The sequence below is a fragment of the Oncorhynchus kisutch genome, linkage group LG27, assembly GCF_002021735.2.
Source record: "Oncorhynchus kisutch isolate 150728-3 linkage group LG27, Okis_V2, whole genome shotgun sequence".
In the NCBI taxonomy this organism is placed as follows: Eukaryota; Metazoa; Chordata; class Actinopteri; order Salmoniformes; family Salmonidae; genus Oncorhynchus; species Oncorhynchus kisutch.
The window spans coordinates 22,919,571-22,944,580 of record NC_034200.2 but is presented as its reverse complement, the minus strand read 5'-3'; the positions used below and the strand labels follow the sequence as shown (position 1 = coordinate 22,944,580).

The following is a 25,010-nucleotide window of genomic DNA, read 5'->3' as shown; positions in this document are numbered from 1 at the left end:
ATTGTAGGCCATTCTGACTGCAGGTTTAGATTTAATTCTGTAACCAACATTATATTATCATGGTAATTTCACCAGAACACTTCAAAATAAACCCCAACAGAAATTATTCTCCACTCAATCAAAGCTTTTTAACACATTGGCCCCACACCTTCTGATCCTCTGAGTTTTCCCTCTTTCTTTCTTTCTTTCTTTCTTCAGCTGCACCTCCCACTCCAATTCTCATACCGACTCAACAGATTCACAGATGGTGCAATCTCTATTGCACTGCACACGGCCCTTTCCCACCTTGACAACAGGAATACCTATGTGAGAATGCTGTTCATTGACTACTGCTCAGCGTTCACCATAGTGCTGCAATTGGATACTGGACTTTCTGACGGGCCGCCCAAGTCGTGAGGGTAGGCACCATATCCGCCTCGCTGAGCCTCAACATGGGAGCCCCTTAGTGGTGTGTGCTTAGCTCTCTCCTGTACTCCCTGTTCGCCCACAACTCCAACACCCATTTAAGTTTGCTGACGGCACGATGGTGGTAGGCCTGATCACCGACGATGATGAGACTGCCTACAGGGAGGAGGTCAGAGACCTGACAGTGTGCTTCCAGGACAACAATCTCCCTCAACGTCAGCAAGACAAAGGGGCTGATCGTTGACAACAAGAAATGGAGGGTCGAGCACACCCCTATTCACATCAACGGAACTGTAGTGGAGATGGTTGAGAGCTTCAAGTTCCTCAGTGTCCACATCACTAAGGACTTATCATGGTCCAAACACATCAACACAGTCGTGAAGAGGGCACATCAACACGTATTCACCCTCAGGAGGCTGACAAGATTTGGCATGAGCCATCAGATCCATAAAAACTTATACAGCTGCACCATCGAGAGCATCTTGACTGGCTGCATCACCGCTTGGTATGGCAACTGCTCGGCATCCAACCGCAGAGTGTGACAGAAGGTAGTGTGTAATGCCCAGTACATCATTGGGGCCGAGCTCCCTGCCATCCAGGACTTCTATACCAGGCGGTGTAAGAGAAGGTAAGGCACTAAAAAGGGTCTAAAAAGGGTCTCCTGCCACCCAAGTCACAGTCTGTTCTCTCTGCTACCACATGGCAATTGGTACCGCGCCAAGTCTGGGACCAAAAGGCTCCTGAACAGCTTCTACCCCAAAGCCATAATACTACTGAACAGATAATTAAACGGCTACCCATACTTTCTGCTTTTCACTTCCTACCTACATGTACATAGTGCTTTAATTATACTGACTCGGTACCGGTACTCCTTGTATAAAGCCTCGTTATTGTTATTTGATAGTGTTATTTTGTGTTAATACACTTATTTATATATATATATATATATATATATACAGTGCCTTGCGAAAGTATTCGGCCCCCTTGAACTTTGCGACCTTTTGCCACATTTCAGGCTTCAAACATAAAGATATAAAACTGTATTTTTTTGTGAAGAATCAACAACAAGTGGGACACAATCATGAAGTGGAACGACATTTCTTGGATATTTCAAACTATTTTAACAAATCAAAAACTGAAAAATTGGGTGTGCAAAATTATTCAGCCCCTTTACTTTCAGTGCAGAAAACTCTCTCCAGAAGTTCAGTGAGGATCTCTGAATGATCCAATGTTGACCTAAATGACTAATGATGATAAATACAATCCACCTGTGTGTAATCAAGTCTCCGTATAAATGCACCTGCACTGTGATAGTCTCAGAGGTCCGTTAAAAGCGCAGAGAGCATCATGAAGAACAAGGAACACACCAGGCAGGTCCGAGATACTGTTGTGAAGAAGTTTAAAGCCGGATTTGGATACAAAAAGATTTCCCAAGCTTTAAACATCCCAAGGAGCACTGTGCAAGGGATAATATTGAAATGGAAGGAGTATCAGACCACTGCAAATCTACCAAGACCTGGCCGTCCCTCTAAACTTTCAGCTCATACAAGGAGAAGACTGATCAGAGATGCAGCCAAGAGGCCCATGATCACTCTGGATGAACTGCAGAGATCTACAGCTGAGGTGGGAGACTCTGTCCATAGGACAACAATCAGTCGTATATTGCACAAATCTGGCCTTTTATGGAAGAGTGGCAAGAAGAAAGCCATTTCTTAAAGATATCCATAAAAAGTGTCATTTAAAGTTTGCCACAAGCCACCTGGGAGACACACCAAACATGTGGAAGAAGGTGCTCTGGTCAGATGAAACCAAAATGGAACTTTTTGGCAACAATGCAAAACGTTATGTTTGGCGTAAAAGCAACACAGCTCATCACCCTGAACACCTCATCCCCACTGTCAAACATGGTGGTGGCAGCATCATGGTTTGGGCCTGCTTTTCTTCAGCAGGGACAGGGAAGATGGTTAAAATTGATGGGAAGATGGATGGAGCCAAATACAGGACCATTCTGGAAGAAAACCTGATGGAGTCTGCAAAAGACCTGAAGACTGGGACGGAGATTTGTCTTCCAACAAGACAATGATCCAAAACATAAAGCAAAATCTACAATGGAATGGTTCAAAAATAAACATATCCGGGTGTTAGAATGACCAAGTCAAAGTCCAGACCTGAATCCAATCGAGAATCTGTGGAAAGAACTGAAAACTGCTGTTCACAAATGCTCTCCATCCAACCTCACTGAGCTCGAGCTGTTTTGCAAGGAGGAATAGGAAAAAATCGATGTCGTCTCTCGATGTGCAAAACTGATAGAGACATACCCCAAGCGACTTACAGCTGTAATCGCAGCAAAAGGTGGCGCTACAAAGTATTAACTTAAGGGGGCTGAATAATTTAGCACGCCCAATTTTTCAGTTTTTGATTTGTTAAAAAAAGTTTGAAATATCCAATAAATGTCGTTCCACTTCATGATTGTGTCCCACTTGTTGTTGATTCTTCACAAAAAATACAGTTTTATATCTTTATGATTGAAGCCTAAAATGTAGCAAAAGGTCGCAAAGTTCAAGAGGGCCGAATACTTTCGCAAGGCACTGTATATATACACACACACACACACACACACACACAAGTATGTGGACATTCCTTCAAATTAGTGGATTCGGCTATTTCAGCCACACTGGTTGCTGACAGGTGTATAAAATCGAGCAAACAGCCATTCAATCTTCATAGACAAACATTGGCAGTAGAATGGCCTTACTGAAGAGCTCAGTGACTTTCAACGTGGCACCGTCATAGGAGGCCATCTTTCCAACAAGTCAGTTCGTCAAATTTCTGCCCTGCTAGAGCTGACCCGGTCAATTGTAAGTGCTGTTATTATGAAGTGGAAACGTCTAGGAGCAACAACTTCTCAGCCTTGAAGTGGTAGGCCACACAAGCTCACAGAACGGGGCCACCGAGTGCTGAAGTGCATATCATGTAAAAATCATCTGTCTTCGGTTGCAATACACACTACCAAGTTCCAAACTGCCTCTGGAAGCAACATCAGCACAATAACTGTTTGTCTGGAGCTTCATGAAATAGGTTTCCATGGCCGAGCAGCCGCACACAAGCCTACGATCACCATGCGCAATGCCATGAGTTGAGTGGTGTAAAGCTCGCCACTATTGGACTCTGGAGCAGTGGAAGCTCCTTCTCTGGAGTGATGAATCACGCTTCAACATCTGACAGTACAACGGACAAATCTGGGTTTAGTGAATGCCTCAGAACGATACCTGCCGCAATGCATAGTGCTAACTGTAAAGTTTGGAGGCTGTTTTTCGTGGTTCGTGCTAGGCCCCTTAGTTTCTGTAAAGATAAATCTTCACGCTATAGCATACAAAAATATTCTAGACGATTCTGTGCTTCCAACTTTGTGGCAACAGTTTGGGGAAGGTCCTTTCCTGTTTCAGCATGACAATGCCCCCTGTGCACAAAGTGAGGTCCATACAGAAATTATTTGTGGAGATCGGTGTGGAAGAACTTGACTGGCCTGCACAGAGCCATGACCTCAATCACATCAAACACCTTTGGGATAAATTGGAACGCCGACTGCGAGCCAGGCCTAATCACCCAACATCAGGGCCCGACCTCAGTAGTGCGCTTGTGGCGGAATGGAAGCAAGTCCCCCAGCAATGTTCCAACATCTAGTGGAAAGTGTTCCCAGAAGAGTAGAGTCTGTTATAGCAGCAAAGGAGGGACCAACTCCATATTAATGCCCATGATTTTGACATGAGACATTTGAGCAGGTGTCCATGTACTTTTGGTCATTGGGTATATTTCTTTTTATTTATTAGTTAATGTTCTACTTTTTAACTGTATTGTTGAGAAAGGGGCTCTTAAGTAAGCATTTCATGGTAACATGGTCTCTTGTTTTATTCGGCATATGTGACAAATACAAATTGATTTTCATTTGAGACCCTTCCCACATCACACAGGATGCTCTGCTCTCAGATGAATTACACTGGCCTCCAGGGCAGGACATGTCCCAAATGGCACCCTATTCTCTATATAGTGCTCTACTTTTGATCAGAGCATTATGGTGCACTACCCTTTTATATAGCAATATAAATGGAATAGAGTGGCATTTACTACAGACAGAGGCTCTATACCCAGAGCGTTGTCATGTCAATCTCAGGCTGTAAAACAATTGGGGGGTCCGCTTGTGTTGGCATCTCACCAGACTGGACACGGTTACCATGGCAGCCAGGCTTCTGGGGCAGGGCCTGCGGATGGAAGCTGGCAGGGGACAATACACAGGTGCCATGACATTCCAGGGACTCTTGTCACATACCGTATTTTTTTTCTCTTATAGCAGATGTTTTGTTTGTTCAGTCACGTACTGCTTTCAGCGGAGTAAGTAAGTGTCCGAATAAAAATCTGAATTAAAGGGTGCCATTATTTTAATTCTGTCATCTAATTAAAACAGAATTCTGAGAAGAAAACAGTGGTTTTGCTCGTGAGGAGGCATGCTGTCTGCTACAGGGTACTTTATGGTGTGTTGTGCCATGAACATTGACATTCAGTTACAGTACGTTACATGAAGTTATACCTGTGTAGTAAGTAACACACAACTCTAGTATTACAAAAGTGAAATTGGGACTAATCCTTAATCCACCTGGGTAATAACAAAAATCCCTTCAACTCCAAATGAATTGTTAACGTATATCATAGAACGTGCCTTTACAATTGTTCTATTACAACTACTGTGTTTTTACACAGGTATAGAGCAATGTCATGTATAACTCCCCAGCTTTTTAGTTTGAATTTGTTTGATTTACCTCCCACGTCTGCCTCTCTCTTTCATTCAGACATCCAAGGATGCACATCAAAACTGGCCTTGTGGACGCCCACCTGTACTGCCTGAAGAAGTCTGTGGTCGACTTCCTCGCTGATAACAAGTGAGGCCTTTTCACATGTTTGACTTTGGTTGCGTCCTAAATTGGACGTGGCCTTTGTGTATGAACTTTTGCATGTCATTGCATATCAAATCTTTGCATGTCATCACAAATGTGTTTTTATATTAAATGTACACTGAGTGTACAAAACAGTAGACATAGACTGACCAGGTGAATCCAGGTGAAAGCTATGATCCCTTATTGATGTCACTTGTTAAATCCACTTCAATTAGTGTAGGGGAGGAGAAAAGGCTTAAAAATCATTTTTTAACCAAAGACAATTGAGACATAGATTGTCATTCATTGGGTTAATGAGCAAGACGAGATTCAAGTGCCTTTGAACGGGGTATGGTAGTAGGTGCCAGGCCCACCGGTTTGAATCAAGAACTGCAATGCTGCTGGGTTTTTCATGCTCACCAGTTTTCCGTATCAAGAATGGTCCACCACCCAATGGACATCCAGCCAATTTGGCACAACTGTGGGAAGCATTGGAGTCAACATGGGCCAGCATCCCTGTGGAAGGCTTTTGACACCTTGTAGAGTCCATGCCCGACAAAGTGAGGCTGTTCTGAGGGCAAACGGGGGTGCAACTCATATTAGGAAGGTGGTTCCTAATGTTTTCTACACTGTGTATATCAATTTTTTTTAAAGGTACCAATAACCATCCACATAAATGTGAATACAGTGTGTTGCTAGATACATGTGAAATAACGAATGGCACCTTTCTTGCCAAGTTGCATGCGTGTTGAACTGGAGTTAATATATGAACAGACTGTGACTGTGGAAAGGCTTTGAGACTGGTATGTATTCTTGTTAGGTGTTAATTTGTTTTACAATGTGCCACTTGAGCAGTTTATTAGGCTTTTACCCCCCTTGAGCATTAGTGTCAGAGGTACACCTCAATCACAACTGTGGTGATCATCTCACTTCCTCATACTTCTTGTACTACTTCTTTTCAAGTGCAATCACTTTGGACCAATCAGAAAGTCTGTTGTTTATTGCCCATTTTAAATGTTTGGGTTACCATATATAATAGGGCCACCACCATAGATTTACTTAAAGCTTATAACATATAGATGTAATTTATAGGAGCTCTGTAGCCACCACCACCAGATCAAATGATCCATAATTGTAAAGATATACATACACCTGATCATTCAAATCCAGGCCAAGCAATTCAATGCATTGTTAGATTCCTCACTTAGTTGAAATGCATCTCACTTTGATAAATGTGTGTCCTATTGATGCAGCCTATATTTCTAATGGTGTTACATGAATCTACTCACATTCTCCAGCCCATACATCCTAGGCAGGATTCCCCGCCCACCACCACCACTACCACGCTCACCACCAGCAAGACCAAAAGCAGAAGCTCCACCCTTCTACTCCTCCACCCACCCCCAGTCTAGGCCCCCAATCCCTTTATGCTTGTTAAACTGGTATTGTGAGGAGACCCAGCAGCTCCTTTAAGTGGTGTTGAAAATAAGCACAGGTGGCATTAATTGGAGAGTACATTGACTCACTAGCTCTATCCCTTTCCCTTCAAATATACATTTTCTCCTGGGGATTTCCATAAATATGCAGCAACGCAGCTGCTTGTTCCTGCTGCTTCCCATTGATTTGACATATTTTAATTGAACCTTTTATTTAACTAGGTAAGTCAGTTGACCGCCTACCCCAGCCAAATCCTAACCCAGACGACGCTGGGCAAATTGTGCGCTGCCCTATGGGACTCTCAATCACAGCCTGTTGTGATACAGCCTGGAATCAAACCAGGGTCTGTAGTGACACCTACAGCACTGAGATGCGCCACTCGGGAGCCCTATTTATTCACCAGTCCTCCTGATATGAATATAATTTCATCTAATCTGCCGTCCAGACTCAGGAGACCCCAATACCACTACCCCCCTTTTTATTTTTCTATCTCATCAAAGTAGGTTGACTTTAAATTCAGCTCCCTTTTCTTTCACATTCTCCCCTTTTCCTCTTTCCCTCTCTCTCTTTCCCTCTCTCTCTTTCCCTCTCTCACTCTTCCTCTCCCCCTCTCTTTCTCTCCCCCTCTCTTTCTCTCCCTCTTTCTCGCTCTTCTCTCTTTTGAAGCTGCTCTGCTGTGGAGCGCTCACGGAGAAAAATGGACAGAGTAACTGTTGTTTCGTTCTCAGCATTCAGATGGAAATTCTAATCTCCCTTCAAAGAAACTAAAAAGAGAGTGAGGAGGAGAGATGGAGAGGGACATGGAGTGTAGTGAAGAAGTGAGGAGGAGGAGAAATTAAAATTGCCTACAGGGCGTACTTGGATGTTTGAAACCTTGATTCAGCCTTATTTTTTTTTTTACCTGTTAGGAAACCCTTGAACGTGTACACCATGAAATGATCATGGTTGTTTCTTGTTTTCTGGTTAGCATAAAACCCTCATGTGCAGAGTTGGGCATTCAGCTTGTGAGAGTGTTCAGTACATGGACATTTAACAATGTACACTCAAAGGAATTGTCCTCCTTCTCACGCCCCTCTCCCTACTTCTATCATTTGGATTGACCATGAGGAAATATCTCCCTCAACCTACGCTGACAATTATTGCTCATAGAAATAGAATGTGTAGAATGTGCCTCCCCATTCAGGTCAATTGCCATGGTCAGATTTCTATGCCCGCTCTACTAATTCTATGTTATTACTCTTCAAATGATTTGCGGGTCAAAGGTTACACACATCATGAGGGTAAAATGCACCTTTTACTTTCAGTGAATGTACTATTTCAGCAATTCGGTAACTATTGTATTTTGTTTTGTTTTTCTCTCAAAGATCAATCTCTTCGATTCGGGGAGAGTTAGTCCCCTATCTGGTCCGCAAACAGTTCTCTAAATCCACCAACTCTCCGAAGGTCATCGATGAAACTCATCAGAACCTAAAGAAAAACGATAGCAATGTAAACTTAGGTAATGAACATTCCAAATAGAGTATGCTTGAACATTTAAGACTTTCCATAGCTAGGTTGTAACTCACGTCATGTTCATGCGCACACACACGCACACACACACATTCACCTGTGTGTGTCTGCTGAAATATGTGTGTGTAGAGATCCAGATCTCGTCCAGGGATGAGGAGCTGCTGCATCTAACCCAGGAGAGGTCCTGTTGGAATGACCACCGTGGGGACATGAGCGATGCCTACCACGGAGGACGCCTGCGCTGCTACGTGCACATCATGGACGAGGGAATATGTTACCGCGTCAACACGCTAGCGGCCTACATCGAAGCCAATCGCCTGGTGAGTGAGTGAAGGGACACTGTGTAGAAAATGTGACGCTCTTGTTTTTTTTACAGAAACTCTAGTTTAATAGCAGGCTCTGTGACCAACATAACGCCAGAGTTGTGGGTTTGATTCCCACGGGGGAACAGTGTGAAAAAAAATATATATATATGTGAAAATGTACACACTCTGGATAAGAACGTCTGCTAGATGGCACAAATAAAGAAATGTTCATATATTTCAATAAGGATGATTCCTGAACATGACTGACAGTATTGCTTTATCCTCATCCATTTTCTCTCTTGTGTTCCAGGCCCCTAAGCTGTTTGACGAGCCTGCAGTCCATCCATCAGCAGTGGTCTCTGAGCGCTGTCTGGTGAGTAACTACTATGACCAACAGGGAACACACTAAGAGTAGCTAGATGGGTGGTTTTCTTAGACGTCTGGTACAATGTGGATTTTCTGACCGAGTCTGAGAGTGAGTCATTCGCAGGATTGAGAGTTTCTGGTGAGTGAGGGTGACAATAGAGTGAGTGTGCTTTGGTGAGTCACATGGTATTCTTGTTAGTTGTCTATGCGGTAAGATGCTGTAGGTGTCATAGAGGATTTATGAGTAAAGCTCAATTCAGATTGGGATCCGCGATAGTCCGGCTTCCCATTGTGATATATCCCACTGGGGACGCACAGCCCGACCTTCGCACCTCCCCAAAATGTCCAACCAACGTGGATCCGCGTACGTGGCTCTTAATCATTTGAATGTGGCAATGGTTGGATTAATTGCTTGAGCCGTGCTGAGAATTAGAAAACTATGAAAGTATATTCTAGAACACTGCTGTACGGCCATGTACGCCTTTAACTGTAGCCAACCATAACTTGATATATCTGAAACAGTCTGAATAGCGGAGCATATATGAGCGCATTCGATGCAGATTAGAGGAGACGGGGCTATACGCTGCTGAATATAGCCTACCCACGTCGCAGTTAGAGAGGCCATTGCGCTGTTTCCTCCTTCCGCATGTTGTTGAAAGACCAAAGGGAGAGTAATATGAAGTTTGGGACACAAGTTATGCTTCTTCATAATCATAGATGAATTTAACGTGCAAATTTTTCCCCAATAAACAAATGACTTGCCTGACCACTTTGTTTATTGTCACATGCCCAACCATTCAGTAATCAATATCAGTCACGAGGCGTTGTTTAGGCATTTTAGTTTGTTTGTCATTTGGCAATCTGAAACCAACTGGACCAAATGAATGAAATGCAATGTAAAAAATAGTTGAATTCTGATTCGAACTATAGCGGCGAACTACAATATGTGTGAAATCGCCCTTACAGATGTAGGATCTTAATTTGATCACTGTGTTGCAGGAGAACTTTCCTGCAATGCAGGAAATGTTTAACTTGCAGTGTATTTGAGGTTTAAAAAGGCTTCTGAAGTTTATAATTTCCAAGTCTGAAATTACAGATTTGATTTTCCCTTACGAAAAATGTATCAACCTACAAAAAAAAATTCTATTAATTATAATCCACATAATAATTCACATTTCCTGTTGCTGCAGGATTATTCTCCTGCTATAGCAAACTGGCTCAAATTAAGGTCCTACATTTGTAGGTTGCCTCTCCATTATCTTTATGTTCAAACTGCTTTCCCAACTGTCGTACACATTTGAGTTCTAAAATATAATCTTCTTCTCTCTTTTCGCTCATTAACAGAAATATAAAGAGTAAACATTTTTACACTGGAATTTGACTCACTAATATAGCAAAGTGTGTGAAGGGATCAGAGCGAAATGTCAATTCTGCCGTGGTCTTTTTCTGCTTATTATCTTTTTACTGACAACATTCTACCACGTCTGCCTATTGTCTGTTAGATTGGTGCAGACAGCATAATAGGAGCTTCCTGTCAGATCTCAGACAAGACATCCATCAAGAGATCGACGATCGGAGTGTCCACCACTGTCAGGGAGAAGGTCAAAGTAACCAACTCCATCATCATGCATGGAGTCACCATCGAGGAGGGGTGAGTAGAGTCTACTGTATACAGATTTGGACCATTTCTACCACTGAGCCCTTAGACCCAAGGACAGTCATTTTACCAGAAAGTCACAGATGATACTTTGTGGTGGAGAGAAAGTAGTGGAAGAAACAATGATATTTCCATTTGATAAAGGCTGGGCAGTCAACTCCCTTCCCCAATTAAGCCTAGTATAGTGTTGAACCACATTAGGGGGTCAAGTAGGTTTCAGAGGTCAGTGTAGAGGGAGAGAGAGGACCAAGGGGAACAAGTAGGTTTCAGAGGCCAGTGTAGAGGGAGAGAGAGGACCAAGGGGAACAAGTAGGTTTCAGAGGCCAGTGTAGAGGGAGAGAGAGGACCAAGGGGAACAAGTAGGTTTCAGAGGTCAGTGTAGAGGGAGAGAGGAACAAGTAGGTTTCAGAGGTCAGTGTAGAGGGGGAGAGAGGACCAAGGGGAACAAGTAGGTTTCAGAGGTCAGTGTAGAGGGAGAGAGCGGACCAAGGGGAACAAGTAGGTTTCAGAGGCCAGTGTAGAGGGAGAGAGAGGACCAAGGGGAACAAGTAGGTTTCAGAGGCCAGTGTAGAGAGAGAGAGGAACAAGTAGGTTTCAGAGGTCAGTGTAGAGGGAGAGAGGGGAACAAGTAGGTTTCAGAGGCCAGTGTAGAGGGAGAGAGAGGACAAGTAGGTTTCAGAGGCCACTGTAGAGGGAGAGAGAGGACAAAGGGGAACAGGGAGGGAGGGAGATGGCTGCAGCGCGAGGGGACTGACTGAGGCTTGTTTTATGTGATATGTGGGTAAAATGGAGAACTCTATGTTGACAATGTCCATTGGTGTGCAGTGAACCAGAGCATGCTTACAATGTAATACAAAAACACATAGGTGATGAATATACATGGTTAAACGTCTGGATTCTCAGCAACAACGGATTTCACTTCATCCATATAACTCACAAGTTGTTGCACAGTGAGTTGATAGACTTGTGAACATATTTGCACCAAAATCACACTTGTTTTCTACCTTGAAAGTTTCATTTTCAACTATTTATTGTGGGTGGATTGCTGACTCTGGAAAGTACATCTACTATCAATTGGGGGGTTTTCAGTCTAGCATTGGGAGACATTTTTAATTAAAGTATTTTCACTCGTGCTGGTCGGTTGAAAGGATGTCCGGGCTGGTGATTTAAAACTGCAAGCATGACATGAATCGCAGGAGAGCGACCACTGAGAAGTAGAAAAGGAGTCTGTTATTTTAAATTCACAGATCCTCAAATCCTGGGGAAGAGCTTTAACTGGCAGAGTTAGGCTTTAGCACAGTCCCTCTTAAAGACAGGGAGGCCAGAGCCAGTGTAGGTACCCTCATGTCCCAGTTACTGCAGAAAAAGAAAGACATGGCAATTCTTTCACAACATAAAAAAAATGTAAGAGGGGATTAGTAAATCCCTGGCATGTTAAAGAAGGCACTTGCATTTTTGGTCCCTTTGTTTGCATGTAGGAGGGCTTGTTTACAAAGCTAAGGATATTTGGGGGGTCGAGGGAGGCCAGCAGGAAGAGGTGGGTGGTTAAGGTGGGGGGGGCTCACAGCAAGGAGGAGCATAGTGTCAGTAATTAGTGGTGTTTCAGTTGGGCTTCTTTGGTGGTCTCTCTGTTTAAAACTCCAATCCTTGTAATCTCCAATTGCCATCCACCCCCCAGCCGGGTTCCCTCCCTCCTCACCCCCCTCACCCTCCAACCCTAACACCACCACCACCTGAATAGAATGCCCTCTGTGCAACAGCAGCCAATACAAACCTGCCTGTGTGAGTGGATGCAGGGCCTAGCGTGTCAGAGGCTCATGCATGTTGCTCCTCAGCCCGCCCCACAGAGCTCAATCTGTTGGTTCCCCCAGCCCTCCTGACTAACCCTAACCCAACACACTGCCTCAGAGTCTTTCTAACTGCTGGTACTGAGATGTAGCATGCCTCTGCCTGCCACCCAGGGTCTGGAGTTTCACTGTGACAGTTACATATGGGAAGATGATTAAATCCTGAATTGAGGTTTATTGATTTCCTCTTTTTATTGATTAAACTTAAACTACACAATCAAAGGTATGAAGAAACAATTTGGAATTTTAATAATGAGTAAATTAACAGTAAATGAAGATTGGGCTGAGAATTTGAAAGATCATTGACTTCTTACCATAGAGAATTTCTACTCCACTGCCAACCTAGACCCCAAACCAACCTACTGTCTGAAATCCATTGTTTAGACTGAGCTCAGTGCTAATAATGATTACAACATGGGGGTTTATTTCGACATGGGGGTGTGCTCGGTCTCAACTTTGATGAACTGTCTGTTTCATTACTGCATGTCCTCAACAACACAAACCTGACGATATCGAATTACATCCTGTTGTTTTTTAATGTTTTTAAAAATGTTTTTACCTTTTATTTCACTATATAAGCCAGTTAAGAACCAATTCTTATTTACAATGACGGCCAAACCCGGACGACGCTGCCATATGGGACTGCTAATCACGACCGAATGTGATTCAGCCTGGATTTAGTTTTTTTCCGTCTTTTTTAGTAAATATTTCAATCACTTTTTTTCATTTTTAAATTAAACTTACCTTCCGGCAACCCGCCTCAACCAATGTGATACAGATCTGCTATTTTTAGAATCTATAGCTAGAACCTCCATCAGAAGCTAGCCATCGGATGCTAACCAGCTAAATAGCTACAAGCTATTTAGTCATTGTTAGGCACTGCTAGCGGCCTTTACCTTTAGCTCAGACACCAGAAGCTTTTAGCCTGGATAATACCCGCCAGTCTGCACAGCACGATATCAACCCTGAGCATACCAGACTGCTTTTCTCCACTACATCACCAGATTCCTGCCGTAAGCTCTGGACCATTACTTCAGATCATCGCAACTAGCGAGCTGCTTTCTGAGTGGCCCATCCCTGAAGCTAGCCTTGAGCCAGTGGACCCTATGATCACTCGGCTACACAGATGATGCCTCCCGGACTCTTCACTAACACGACTAGAAGCCACAACATCACCGGATTCCTGCCGTAAGCTCTGGACCTTTGCATCACATCATCGCAGCTAGCTAGCTGCTACTGAGTGACTATAGTGGCTAACGCCCTTGTCCCGAAGCTAGCACAAGTTGGCCTCAAGCCAGGAGCATCTCCCGGCTAGCAAACTTAACTACTTCAGCTACAATACCTCTTTTGCCAATTGGCCTGGACCCTTTGTCGAAACGGAGCCCCGCCGATCCATCACGACTGGTTTGCCGATGTAATTCCGCCCGTTGTGTCCTCAACCGGCCTTTGCCAGACGTCGGTGAAGATGCTTCTGCTAGCCCCGGCCTGCTATCTTTATGTACGCCGTGTCTCCCGCTTGCTAGCGCAGTAACGACTACCTAACGGCTTCCCTGTTTCATCTATTGCTGTTCACTGGACCCTATGATCACCTGGCTACATAGCTGATGCCTGCTGAGCTGTTTTCATTCATCACGGTACTCCATTTTGTTTATTTTGTTTATCTGTCGGCCCCAGCCTCGAACTCGGGCCCTGTGTGTAGTTAACTGACACTCTGCCCATTCATTGCCATTTTACCTGTTGTTGTTGTCTTAGCTAATTAGCTGTTGTTGTCCTACCCGTTGTTGTCTTCGCTAGCTCTCCCAATCAACACCTGTGATTGCTTTATGCCTCTCTCTAATGTCAATGTGCCTTGTATACTGTTGTTTAGGGTAGTTATCATTGTTTTATTTTACTGCGGAACCTCTAGCCCCACTCAACATGCCTCAGATACCTATTTTGTCCCACCTCCCACACATGCGGTGACCTCACCTAGCATAACTAGTGCCTCTAGAGGTGCAACCTCTCTCATCGTCACTCAATGCCTAGGTTTACCCGCACCCTACCATACCCCTGTCTGTACATTATGCCCAGAAATCTGCTCCTTTTATTGTCTGTCCGTCCCCAACGCACTAGACAACCAGTTTTGATAGCCTTTAGCCGTACCCGCATCCTCCTCCTCTGTTCCTCGGGTGATGTAGAGGTTAACCCAGGCCCTGTGTGTCCCCAGGCGCTCTCATTTGTTGACTTCTGTAACCGTAAAAGCCTTAGTTTCATGCATGTCAACATCAGAAGCCTCCTCCCTAAGTTTGTTTTGCTCACTGCTTTAGCACACTCCGCCAACCCTGATGTCCTTGCCGTGTCTGAATCCTGGCTTAGGAATGCCACCAAAAATTCTGAGATTTCCATCCCCAACTACAACTTTTTCCGTCAAGATGGAACTGCCAAAGGGGGAGGAGTTGCAATCTACTGCAGAGAGAACCTGCAAAGTGCTATCATACTTTCCATGTGTATGCCCAAATAGTTTGAGCTTTTAATTTAAAAAATGATTCTCTCCAGAATTAAGTCTCTCACTGTTGCCTTCCTGTTATAGATCCCCCCCCCTAACCTCCCAGCTGTGCCCTGGACACCATAGGTGAATTGATTGCCACCTATCTATCTTCAGAGTTTGTTCTGCTAGGTGACCTAAACTGGGATATGCTTAACACCCCAGCCATCCTAATATCCAAATACACCTCTGCTGTTTTCAATCAGGATCTCAGCGATCACTGCCTCATTGCCTGCATCCGTTATGGGTCCCCGGTCAAACGACCACCCCTCATCACTATCAAACGCTCCCTAAAACACTTCTGCGAACAGGCCTTTCTAATCGACCTGGCCCGGGTGTCCTGGAAGGATATTGACCTCATCCCTTCAGTAGAGGATGCCTGGTTGTTCTTTAAAAGGACTTTCCTCACCATCTTAAATAAGCATACCCCTTTCAAAAAATGTAGAACTAAGAACAGATATAGCCCTTGGTTCACTCCAGACCTGACTGCCCTTTGACCAGCACAAAAACATCCTGTGGCATACTGCATTAGCATCGAATAGTCCCCGCGATATGCAACTGTTCAGGGAAGTCAGGAACCAATACACACAGTCAGTTAGGAAAGCAAAGGCTAGCTTTTTCAAACAGAAATTTGCATCCTGCAGCTCTAGCTCCAAAAGGTTCTGGGACACTGTAAAGTCCATGTAGAATAAGAGCACCTCCTCCCAGCTGCCCACTGCACTGAGGCTAGGAAATACTGTCACCACCGATAAATCCACGATAATCGAGAATTTCAATAAGCATTTCTCCATGGCTGGCCATGCTTTCCACCTGGCTACCCCAGCCCCGACCAACAGCTCCACACCCCCCGCAGCTACTTGCCCAAGCCTCCCCAGATTCTCCTTCACCCAAATCCAGATAGCAGATGTTCTGAAAGAACTGCAAAACCTGGACCTGTACAAATCAGCTGAGCTAGACAATCTGGACCCTCTCTTTCTAAAATTATCCGCCGCCATTGTTGCAACCCTTATTACTAGTCTGTTCAACCTCGCTTTCGTATCGTCTGAGATTCCTAAAGAGTGGAAAGCTGCCGCAGTCATCCCCCTCTTCAAAGGGGGTGACACTAGACCCAAACTGTAACAGACCTATATCCATCCTGCCCTGCCTTTCCAAAGTCTTCAAAAGCCAAGTTAACAAACAGATCACTGACCATTTCAAATCACACCGTACCTTCTCCGCTGTGCAATCCGGTTTCCAAGCTAGTCACCTCAGCCACGCTCAAAATACTAAACAATATCATAACTGCCATCGATAAAAGACAGTACTGTGCAGCCATATTCATCGACCTGGCAAAGGCTTTCGACTCTGTCAATCACTGTATTCTTATCGGCAGACTCAACAGCCATGGTTTTTCAAATGACTGCCTCACCTGGTTCACCAACTACTTCTCAGACAGAGTTCAGTGTGTCAAATCGGAGGGTCTGTTGTCCAGATCTCTGGCAGTCTCTATGGGGGTACCACAGGGTTCAATTCTCGGGCCGACTCTTTTCTCTGTATGTATCAATGATGTCGCTCTTGCTGCGGGTGATTCCTTGATCCACCTCTATGCAGACAAAACTATTCTGTATACGTCTGGCCCTACTTAGGACACTGTTAACAAACCTCCAAACAAGCTTTAATGCACAAACAACACTCCTTCCGTGGCCTCCAACTGCTCTTAAACGCTAGTAAAACTAAATGCATTTCAAACAATCGCTGCCCGCACCCGCGTGCCCGACAAGCATCACTACTCTGGACGGTTCTGGCTTAGAATATGTGGACAACTACAAATACCTAGGTGTCTGGCTAGACTGTAAAGTCTCCTTCCAGACTTATGTTAAGCATCTCCAATCCAAAATTAAATCTAGAATCGGCTTCCTATTTCGCAACAAAGCCTCCTTCACTCACACTGTCAAACATACCCTCATAAAACTGACCATACTACCGATCCTTGACTTCGCCAACACTCTCCAACACTCTACTCAGCAAACTGGATACAGTCTATCACAGTGCCATCCGTTTTGTCATCAAAGCCCCATATATCACCCACCACTGCGACCTGTATGCTCTCGTCGGCTGGCCCTTGCTACATATTTGTCGCCAGACCCACTTGCTCCAGGTCATCTATAAGTCTTTGCTAGGTAAAGCTTCGCCTTATCTCAGCTCACTGGTCACCATAACAATACCCACTCGTAGCACACGCTCCAGCAGGTATATCTCACTGGTCATCCCCAAAGCCAACACTTCCTTTGGCCACCTTTCCTTCCAGTTCTCTGCTGCCAATGACTGGAACAAATTTCAATAATCGCTGAAGTTGGAGACTTATATCTCCCTTGCTAACTATAAGCATCAGCTATCTGAGCAGCTCACCGATCGCTACAGCTGTACACAGCCCATCTGTAAATAACACATCCAACTACCTACCTAATCCCCATATTGTTTTTATTTACATTTTTTGCTCTTTTGCACATCATCACCTGCACATCTATCACTCCAGTGTTAATTTTCTAAATTGTCATTACTTTGCTACTATGGCCTATTTATTGCCTTACTACTTTTCTCCATTTGCACACACTGTAAATAGATTTTTCTATTGTTATTGACTGTACTTTTGTTTATCCCACTTGTAACTCTTGTTTTTTGTCGCACTGCTTTGCTTTATCTTGGCCAGGTCGCAGTTGTAATTGAGAACTTGTTCTCAACTGGCCTATCTGGTGAAATAAAATATATATAATCATTTGAACCAGGGACTGTAGTGACGCCTCTTGCACTGAGATGCAGTGCCATAGACCGCTGCGCCACTCGGGAGCCCTGACAATGGCATTGTTGTATTTTAAATGTTGGTGTATAATTTGCCCACATGAGGTAGAGGCAGGTGTTGTTCTTCAAAATGCATGCTCAGTCTTTCCTCTAGGTTTTCTTTTAGCAGCGCTGGTAACTGTTGTGGGGGATTTGGGGCCGGGTTGTTCAGGTGTTTCTGGATCAATAGGGTTTTAGGTGGTGGGCGGTGGGCGGTGTGGTAATGGCTGTGGTCAGCTCGTTTGTGCGGCTTAAATGGTTTCCTGCAGTTCGATACATTTTTCCTTGGAGCTGAGAGGAAATTGTGCCGTGTGAACTAATTTCCTGCAATTCTATGCATTTTGCCATGGCTAATTCTATGTTCTTATGCTCAACCATTCTAACTAAACCAATGGGAAACCCATTCAGGCCCCCTGGGCATGTGCCCTGCCTGCCCCATCAGTAATCCAGCCATGACCAAAATATTAATTTAATCTAAATCATTTTCTATTTTCACACTGTCTAGCATTTTGTTTTACTTCTGGAAGATAATAATAAAAAATATATGTCAATTATCTTTTCTGCATACTTTGTCTAGTTTTAGTCATTTTAAGTTTAAACTGAGTGCATTTTTCCATGAATAAAATAACTGGTGTGGAGGCAACAATGAATGAATACAGGGGAAACACTGATGCTAATCCAGTCTCTTTAGGAAAATTAAACAAGACAGCTGAAAACTCTGAGGGATCATGTTTCCTTTTAAGGGGGGTCAGAGGCAGGAAAGGACAAGGACCTCCCTCAGCTGGGCAATTAGCTGAAGACATGAAAGAGAAGTGTTCATTGTAAATATGTTCTTCTTCCACTCTGAAAAAAAACCTGGCCTGGCCCAGGCATGTCAAGTAAACATCAAACTGGGCAAATAAAGTTATACAGTTTTTATAGTGCCAAAGTGATCCCTGGAAAATGTGTGTGTGTGCGTGAGAGAGAGCCTGTGCAGTTTAAAGCAGCCACAGACAACGGGACAATGTTACTGTTCATCCAGAAAACGGCCTCCTTGAAATTGGAGTAGATGTTTAAACAGTACATAAAACCAGGATTTTGACTGTGTTATTTCAGTGTCCACTGGCCAGAAATCAACTCTGCTGCAATGTCTTCACAGATACCTACAAGCTGCACAGTGTGATAATGTACTAGTTCTTAAGGGGGACTGACAGTTGATACTGCTCTGTGTTTGTTCTACAGGTGTAACATCCAGGGAAGTGTGATCTGCAGTAATGCTGTGATTGGCCGAGGTGCAGACATCAAATACTGCTTGGTGGGGAGTGCCCAGCGCATAGAGCCAGATGGTGAGCATACTACTGCCTCACCTCACCTTGCTATCACACACAGTCCCACTCCGCTCTACTCTAACTAGCAGCAGTAGATTCCGGTGCCCCAAAATTTCCCAGGTTTTCCAGAAATCCTGTTTGGTAGATTCCCCAAATCAGGAGAGAATAAGTAGGAAATCCAGGAAACTTTCCACTGGGATTTCTGGAAAAAAATGGGAGTTTGAGAAAGGTACCTGAATTTTGCGTCCCTCAGCGGGCAGAAATGACACATGCTACAAGTCATGTAGTATTGTATCCAGGAGGAATGTTCCAAAAGTAGAAATTGGGATTATTGGGTGTGAACTTGTGTGGGTCAATGTTTATGTGACTGGGTGAATGTGTGTGTGGCGCGCGCCTGCGTGTGCCATGTGTTTTATTCTCCTTCTTAAAGCGCATTTAAACCTAACCCTATTTTTGGAATATTCTTAATCCCCTTGTCCATAGTCCTTGATCAAGCTGGGGGGTTGTGTGTGTGTTCCTGTGTGTTTGTATGTTTGTGTGTGTTTTGGGGATTGTGGGGGTGGGGGGAAGGGTGTCTGGTGGCTGTTGTATTCCGGGTGGTCCTGGCCTGGTCTCTAACCTCTCCATCAATGACACTGTCAGGGGCGCCCCTAAGATGTCCAAGGCCTGCTCAGCCTAATTGACTGAACAACAGGGTGTTGCTACACCATGGCCCCCTGCACCAAATACTGCAACATTTACCTCCCTCCCAACCGACCCCCTTCCACCCTGCCCATCCAAATTCCCAGCCCGTTATGGTTATCGGAGTGCGACTGGACCTGATTAGCCTGCCATAACCTGGAAAGCACTGGCTTATGGAACGGCTCCCAGAAATCCCAAATTACAAGCTAGATCCTTGTACTTCCCATACACTCAGCCCCCCAGCCCAGCATCCACCCCAATCCCCCTCCCTCGCCACCAACACCACCTAACTCCTATAAGCTTAAAGCACAGCACAGCAAGAGAGCACAATTCAAAGATAGCCCCTGAAAAAAGGCTAACAGAGTGCCACAGAGCAGAGGTTAATATAACCTATCATTATAAAAGCATCACTTATAATAACTGCCATAAAGTCTCGAAATAGCCCGGAGGATGCCAACAACGGTTCTCTTTTAAGTTCTGAAGTCAAAAGCACTTTGACTCATCATATCAAAGTGCCAAGTTCCCCTTCATTTTGAAGAGTTTAGTCTTAATGATATAAAAAGTACTGTTCTTTTTTTCTGACGTGATATGGATAATTAAGGCCAAATTAATGTTAAACCTGAACTTTGCCTTCGCCGTAAGGTTGGATAGTGCTTAGATACAGCCTTCTCTACTATAGTGACTGTCTCGGATTGATATACTAACACTTAGTTTTGAAGTAAAAGGTATTTATTTTCCCTTTCAATCTGGCTTCACAGGGTGGTCCTATTCATGGCTATCCATCAGACATACAGCTTTGCCTTCTATCACCCCAAGCTATTGGCCCACTGTGTATACATACATATTACATGCATACTGTGAACAGTCGGTTCTCTTTTACAGAAATGATATCCATATGAAACAAAGAGCAGTTGCTTTATATATAAATCCCCTGAAATAGTTGCTCCTCACGGGCTCAGTTTGCTTCTGAACACCATCCATATCAGGTGGGTTGCCTCTCTCGTCAGAGGATAAATGAGGAGTATGACTGGTAAAAGCATTATGCCTCCACTCATAAAGCAGTTAGATGGAAGTGTCTGTGGAGAGAGAGAGACCACCCTGTCAGGCAGCGACAGACAGACAGACAGAAGTCTTCTGACTGCACAAGAAGTCTTCTGACTGCACAAGCAGTCAGGTGGCGGTGGGGACTCTGCAGGTGTTGCTGCTGCTTCATAAAGGAAGAAGACTGTTCTCCATGCTTCAGTTCAGGGAGACAGATATGCTCTTCCTCCTCTCCTCCTCTCCCTCACAAATACACTGCTCTCCTGGGGTTTCATACTCTGTTTCTCTTTCCTCCTAACTCTGAATGCAAAAACAGATCCTTTGTTCGGATTCCTTCACACTAAAATGTATTTATATGGATCATGAATCACTTTCCCCGGTTTAGTTTGGATTAGCTTTTTTGCTCTGGATGGATAGCAGGCTCTCCTCAGGTTTGTCTCAATAGGCTGTTAGGCATCGCCCTTATGTGAGGGAAAGAATCATCTGCGTTCACCTTGTTTTTCTCCTGAAATCCTGATCCATCTGTCATTGAGAGGGAAAGTGTCAATCCTAGAAATGTGTATGATTTGGCACATTGTGAAAATATACAATGCCTTGTAAAAGTATTCAGAACCCTTGGATTTATTCCCTTTACTGTGTTACAACGTGGGATTAAAATGGAATAATTTAGCTTTTTGTTTTGTTCAACAATCTACACAAAATACTCTGTCAAAGTGGAAGAAAAATCATATTATTTTCAAGAGAAATTAAATGACTAAAATGTCGTTACATAAGTATTCAGTTCCCTGAGTCAATACATGTTAGAAACACCTTTGGCATCGATTTTGAAGCTGTGGATCTTCTTGGGTAATTCTATAAAAGCTTTACACACCTGGATTGTGCAATATTTGCCCATTTTATTCTTAACAATTCTTCAAGCTCTGTCAAGATGTTGGGGATCATGGCTAGACAGCAAGTCTTAACAGATTTTCAAGCAGGTTTAAGTCAAAACTGTAACTTGGCCACTCAGAAACATTCACTTTCTTCTTGGTAAGCAACTTGTGTAGATTTGGCCTTGTTAGGTTATTGGTCTGCTGAATGGTGAATTCCTCTCCTAGTCTCTGGAGTAAAGCAAACTGAAGCAGGTTTTCCTCTAGGATGTTGCATGAGCTTAGCTCCATCCCGTTTCTTTTTATCCTGAAAAAGTATTTGCCGATGTCACGCATACCCATACCATGATGCAGCCACCACCATTCTTGAAAAGGAGGCATTTACTCAGTGCCGTGTTGGATTTTCACCAAACAAACAGTGTTACGCAACCAGCGAAGTGTCTTCCTTTGCTGGTTGCATACAAGATACATATTTTTGTAAATTCTGTACATTTTTCTTCTTCTTTTCACTCTGTCATTTAGGTCATTAGCGTTGACTCACTACAATGTTGTTGATCCATTCTCAGTTTTCTCCCATCACAGCCATTGGAAAAGATAGCTGTTCTAAAAGCACCATTATAAACTGGGTGGTTCTAGCACTGAATGTTGATTGGCTGATAGCCATAGTATACGGTCTGATATACAATGGCTATGACAAAACATGTATTTTTACTGCTCCAATTACATTGGTAACCAGTTTATAATAGCAATAAGCTTCCTCAGGGGTTTGTGGTATATGGACAATCTCAACAGTGAAGAGGTCAACACTGGGATGCTGGCCTTCTAGGCAGAGTTGCAAAGAGAAAAAAAACATCTCAGACTGGCAAATAAAAAGAAAAGATTAAGATGAGCAAAATTACACAGACACTGGACAGAGGAACTCGAAGGCCAGCATCCCGGAGTTGCCTCTTCACTATTGGCGTTGAGACTGGTGTTTTGCGGGTACTATTTAATGAAGCTGCCAGTTGAAGACTTGTGAGGCGTCTGTTTCTCAAACTAGACACTAATGTACTTGTCCTCTTGCTCAGTTGTGCACTGTGGCCTCTCACTCCTTTTTCTATTCTGGTTAGAGGCAATTTGCGCTTTTCTGCGAAGGAAGTAGTACACAGCGTTGTATGAGATCTTTAGTTTTTTGGCAATTTCTTGCATGGAATAGCCTTAATTTCTCAGAACAAGAATAGACTGAGAAGTTTCAAAAGAAAGTCTTTGTTTCTGGCCTTTTTGAGCCTGTAATCGAACCCACAAATGCTGATGCTCCAGATACTCAACTAATCTAAAGAAGGCCAGTTTTATTGCTTCTTTAATCAACACATTTTTCAGCTGTGCTAACATAATTGCAAAATGGTTTTCTAATGATCAATTAGCCTTTTAAAATTATCATTTTGGATTAGCTAACACAACGTGCCATTGGAACACAGGAGTGATGGTTGCTGATAATGGGCCTCTGTGCGCCTATTTAGATATTCCATAAAAAAAATCTGCCGTTTCCAGCTACAATAGTCATTTACAACATTAACAATGTCTGCAGTGTATTTCTGATCCATTTGATGTTATTTTAATGGACAAAAGAATCTGCTTTTCTTTTCTTCTTTTTTAACATGTACATTTCTAAGTGACCCCTAACGTTTGACAGAGTATTTTGTGTAGATTGTTGACAAAAGAAATTACAATTACATTCATTTTAATCCCACTTTGTAACACGAAATGTGAAGACATCCGAAATGTCTGAATACTTTTGCAATGCACTGCATACTTTTTGTCTGAGTTGAGCATATTAACTGCCTTGTGACTTAATTTCTGCTTGAAAAGTACTTCAAAGACTTGACTTCAGTTTATCGAACACTGTTGTTTTACAAACCCAATTAACCACTCGCTATAGGTCTAGGGATCTTCAGCCTGTTTAATTATACAGTCCATCTCAAATACTAGGTTCCACAGAAGAACAAAGGTTCATAATCTTCTAACTCAAATGTCTAATTGTGAGAGGTTTCTTCTCACCTGTAGCTGAAAGGACTAACGAGGTGATCGTTGGAACTGACCAGCTGATGGAGATCTAGACAAGGGGGGAAGACTGACCGATGGGAACAACGCCTTATTGACCGATCCAACAGACCAGAGCAGTGAGGCAAACTAACTGACCACCAGGCAGTTCCACACATCACCCCACCATCTCCATTGTCTTTTTTTACATTGTGTCCAAATAAAAGCAATTTTATTTATCCCAAGGATCAGTTTCAGTGGTGTTCTTTGTGTGAGTCTTGTCTGTTATTTCTGGGTGATTCTATAAAGCTTTGTTAAGTGTTTGTTTGGTCCGTGTGTTGTCGTCTATACATAATTTCTTCACACGACTATACAGCCTGGTAGTCTGTGTCTATGCCGTGTGGTGCAGCAGAGGACCAGAGCAGCACATTGGGGGTTAAGTTTATTTGTACACAAAAATGGTGGTCTGGACCACCCAGTGAGATCTCATCAAGTAACACTTAATCCCTCCCACGTTCACAAACTGATAGAAATGTAGGAGTTGGTCTCTTGACTTTTTTTCTTTGCTGTCAAAGATTTATTGCATTCTTTCGCCAGCGCATTTCTTAAATTACAGGTCTGAAGTTCCTTAGTCACAAACGACGACAGATCTCCAGGAAGATGCTCCGTCTGTCGTGTGATTTACAGTGGCCTGCTTCATATTGTGTCCGTGACCAATAAAGTAATTTATCGTCATTGGCAGAGTAATTATGTTGTCTGTCTTTTCTCTTTTGTTTTTGTGGTTAGTGATGCTAGAATAACTAAACTTTCAACTCACTTTTGCTTTTTTATTCTCTTTATACAGACAGTAGATTCAAGTCCCGATACAAAAGTTATTGTAAAAATAATCTTCGAAGGACTCCTTTTTTGTGGCCATTTAAAGACTTGCATACACAGATAAATGGTAACATAAATTAAAGATAATGTTATTTTCATTCTTCTTCCTGCTTTAACCCTTTCTGCAGCCTCTGACCTGAGAGCATCAAGTCCAATTTATGAGATCTGGCATGGGTTGTTTTTTTAAAGCCAGGTTTGTATATTTATACAGCAGCCAACTCCCAAGTCCTTGTGTCTGTGTTAGTTAGGTTAGGAGTTAACCAGCTCTATGTTCAGTGTCAGTCCCCACCTCTCTGGTCCGAATGTGGCAGATGCTTGTGTTTTCCAGGGCTCGGGATCAGATGTCATCCAACAGATCATATATCAGCTCTCGTCTCTGGGTTAGTCTCCATAGGGCTATTTGTTACTCTGATAAAACATGT

General features: G+C 43.5%; 1 protein-coding gene across 2 annotated transcripts in view; it reads left to right on the top strand.

The window, feature by feature from the left end:
- Positions 1-23,958, top strand: part of eif2b3 (eukaryotic translation initiation factor 2B, subunit 3 gamma) — a 75,452-nt gene extending 51,494 nt beyond the window's left edge. The window contains exons 6-12 of one of the 2 annotated variants that reach the window (XM_020463039.2): positions 5,250-5,339; positions 8,135-8,268; positions 8,409-8,599; positions 8,895-8,957; positions 10,453-10,601; positions 19,017-19,120; positions 23,737-23,958. In XM_020463039.2, the coding sequence (XP_020318628.1) occupies positions 5,250-5,339; positions 8,135-8,268; positions 8,409-8,599; positions 8,895-8,957; positions 10,453-10,601; positions 19,017-19,120; positions 23,737-23,789 (784 nt within the window). In that variant the 3' untranslated portion in view covers positions 23,790-23,958. The remainder of the gene's footprint in view (positions 1-5,249; positions 5,340-8,134; positions 8,269-8,408; positions 8,600-8,894; positions 8,958-10,452; positions 10,602-19,016; positions 19,121-23,736) is intronic. The other variant, XM_020463040.2, reaches the window with a different exon arrangement.
- Positions 23,959-25,010: the final 1,052 nt, after the last annotated feature.